The 3,570-nt window shown below is 41.3% G+C and overlaps 1 protein-coding gene across 1 annotated transcript; it reads right to left on the reverse strand.

Moving 5' to 3' along the window:
• Window positions 1-1,794: 1,794 nt before the first annotated feature.
• LOC138085903 (olfactory receptor 10H3-like) lies at window positions 1,795-2,739 on the reverse strand. Its single transcript, XM_068980514.1, has one exon. The coding sequence runs from the start codon at window positions 2,722-2,724 to the stop codon at window positions 1,795-1,797; it is 930 nt and encodes a 309-aa protein (XP_068836615.1). The 5' UTR covers window positions 2,725-2,739.
• Window positions 2,740-3,570: the final 831 nt, after the last annotated feature.

Consider the following 3,570-nt stretch of genomic DNA (forward strand, 5'->3'; position numbering starts at 1 on the left):
ACTGAACTGAATTGAACTGCATTTCAGACTCTTTTGTTGACTATGATGGCTGCTCCATTTCTTCTAAGGCATTCCTGCCCACAGTAGTAGATATAATGATCATCTGAGTTAAATTCACCCATTCCAGTTCATCTTAGTTCACTGCTTCCTAGAATGTCAATGTTCACTCTTGTCATCGCCTCTTTGACCACTTCCTCTTTGCCTTGATTCATGGACCTAACATTCCAGATTCTTATGCAATATTGCTCTTTATAGCATTGAACTTTGCTTCTATCACCAGTCCCATTCACAACTGGGTGCTGGTTTTCCTTTGGCTCCATCCCTTCATTCTTTCTGGAGTTTTTTCTGCACTGATCTCCAGGAGCATATTTGGTACCTACTGATCTGGGGAGTTCATCTTTCAGTGTCCTATCTTTTTGCTTTTTCATACTGTTCATGGGGCTCTCCAGGCAAGAATACTGAAGTGATTTCTCATTCCCTTCTCCAGTGGACCACATTCTGTCAGACCTCTCTGCCATGAAAGGTCCCAAATGAACACCTGAACTTTACATGTCAAAGAATTAGGAAAAGAATAGACAAAGCCCCAAATTAGTAGAAGGGAGGAACTAAAAAGAAATCAAAGCAGAAACAAATAAAACTTAGATTAGAAAAGCAATAGAAAATATCAATGAAACTGAGAGTTGGCTCTTTGGAAATAGAAAGAAAATTGACAAAACTTTACTAGACTACTCAAGAGAAAAAAGAAAGAAGGCTCAAATAAAATCAGAAATGTAAATGGGGACATTAAAACTCATACCATAGAAATGCAAAAAATCAGAAGAGACTATTATGAACAATTATACACCAACAAATTGGACAACCTAGAAGAGATGATAAATTACTCCAAACACAAAACCTACCAAGAGTGACTTATGAGAATTAGAATATGTGAACAGATCAATAACAAGTAAAGAAATTGAACAAGCAGTAAAAAATTTTGCAACAAAGAAAAGCCCAGAACCAAATGATTTCACAGGTAAATGTTACCTAGGATCAATGCCAATCATTTTCAAACTCTTCCAAAAACTCTTTTTAGTTCCTTCTTCATCCTGAAGAAGAGGGGACACTTCCAAACTCATTAACAATGCCAGCTTTGCCATTATACCAACGTCAGATAACAACAATACTAGAATAGCAAACTACTGGCCAATATCCTTGATAAATATAAATTCAAGTAATCTCAACAAAATACTAGTAAGCCAAGCTCAGAAGCACATTAAAAGAATCATAAACCAAGGGAGAGAGGCCAAGATGATGGAGTAAGTCATTTTTTTCGTGGAGACAAATACTTTATTTTCTTTTGTGTATTTCTTACAATTTAAATAGTAATGATGATAAAACACTAGACACATTGCTTGACACATGGAAAAGATCCAATTCTGGTGGCATTTCTTACTATGTTTGGGTTATTTTGTTTATTCTTATTTTGGGGGATGGGGAAATAAAATCTCTTGTTAATCCACTCAAAAAGAATCATGTGCATCAGGGTCCTGACACATCCACGTGGTGCTTCCCACCTGCCTATAGATAGAGAACATATTCTTAGGCACAGACAATGGGATGGAGTCAATCTCACTGGCTATAAATAGGAGACTATGATGGCTTGAGATGATGCAAGAGGGAGAAAAATTTGAGACAAATAAAGCTAGTATGCACCAAACTTCTATGGAGTGTGGGTATTTTACAGACCAGTATCATTAAAAAAGTATTATAAAGACAGACATTATTATTTCCAACCCTTCTTTTAAATTGCTATCAGAAACTTAGGGGACAGAAGATTCTGCGGAAGGTTCTCTGTATGGCATTCTTCAGCTCTTTATTCCTGAGGCTGAAAATGATGGGGCTAAGAAAGGGGGTGAAGACCGTGTAGGTGGTGGCCAGCAGAGTGTTACTGTCCATAGAATGGGCACCTCTGGGCTTGAGGTAGATGAGGGAGGCAAAACCGTAGTGCACGACCACTATGGTGAGGTGGGAGACACAGGTGGAGAAGGTCTTGTGCCGGCCCTCAACGGAGGGGATCCTCAGGATGGCAGCCACGATGAAGACATAGGAGAGGACGATGAGGAATAAGCAGCCCATCAGGGCCGTGACACAGACCAGGATCACACCCATGGTGACAGAGGCTGTCCCCTTCCCACAGGCCAGCTTCAAGAGGGAAAGCACATGGCAGAAAAAATGGTGAATCTCATTGGACCCACAGAAGCTGAGGTGAAAAATGATCAGTGTCACCATCATCCCCATGACTGAGCCACCAGCCCAGGACCAGGACACAAGACGGGCACAGTCACGGGGGCTCATGAGCACGTTGTAGCGCAGGGGGTGGCAGATGGCCACGTAGCGGTCGTAGCCCATGATCATGAGCAGGAAGGAGTGGGTGAAGCCAAACATGAAGGAAAAAAACATCTGGCTGGCACAGGCCACAAAGGTGATGGAGCGGTGGGTGGAGAGCATGTGAACCAGCATATAAGGAGTGATGGCAACAGTGAACAGGATCTCGGAGACGGAGAGGGCACAGAGGAAGAGGTACATGGGGGTGTGGAGGCTGCGCTCCCTCCAGATGGTGCCCATGATGAGCAGGTTGCCCAGCAGCGTGAACAGGTACATCAGCAGGTACAGCAGGAAGAAGGTGGGCAGGAGCTGCTGAGGGAATTTGGAGAAGCCGATGAGGATGAATTCAGACATCATGCTGTAGTTTTGATTAGACAAGAATGCTGCATCTGGTGAGATCAGAAACAGAATGAAATCACAGTGGTTAAAACAGATTGATCACATGCAGAAGATGGAAGAACTAGTTAAATGACACCACAAGGAAGCAATCAGACAAATTCAAGGTGGATCATTCCACAGAACAATTGACCTGGTCTCATTAATAATCCAGGATCAAGAAAAGGATAAATAGAAATTCAGGGGACATAACAATAATATGCAATATTGGGTACTAGATCAGATACTGATTTAGATAAGCTAGTTGTATTTTTAAGGAAATAGAGAAGATTTTGATTGTGGTAGGGATAAATGATGAAGTACAAACAATATTAAGTGGTTATTATTAATTAATTTTTGTTTCCCTGGTGGCTCAGATGGTAAAGAATCTGCCTGCAGTATGGGAGACCTGGGGTGATGGCAACAGTGGGTTGGGAAGATCCCCTGGAGGAGGGCATGGCAACCCACTCCAGAATTCTTGCCTGGAGAATCCCCATGAACAGAGGAGCCTGGTGGGCTACAATCCATGGGGTCACAAAGAGTTGGCCATGACTGAGTGACTAAGAAGAGTACATATTAATTAATTTATTAATATTTTGTTTGGTCTAATTTTTTTGACTGTGAAGGTAAATATTAATAGTTGAAAGAGATACTAAAAAATAAAAAATGATGAAAGTAGAAATGACAAATTTAAAGTTCCAGCAAATAAGATTGGAGCCATGTTTTTGTTAGACTCAGCAAACAGTCTTTATCAGATTCACTATTCCAAGCATAGAGAAGCATACAGGTATTCTCCCCAGTGGGACCTACTAAGACCATGGGGCAAAA

This window comes from Capricornis sumatraensis, chromosome 9 (assembly GCF_032405125.1).
Source record: "Capricornis sumatraensis isolate serow.1 chromosome 9, serow.2, whole genome shotgun sequence".
NCBI lineage: Eukaryota > Metazoa > Chordata > Mammalia > Artiodactyla > Bovidae > Capricornis > Capricornis sumatraensis.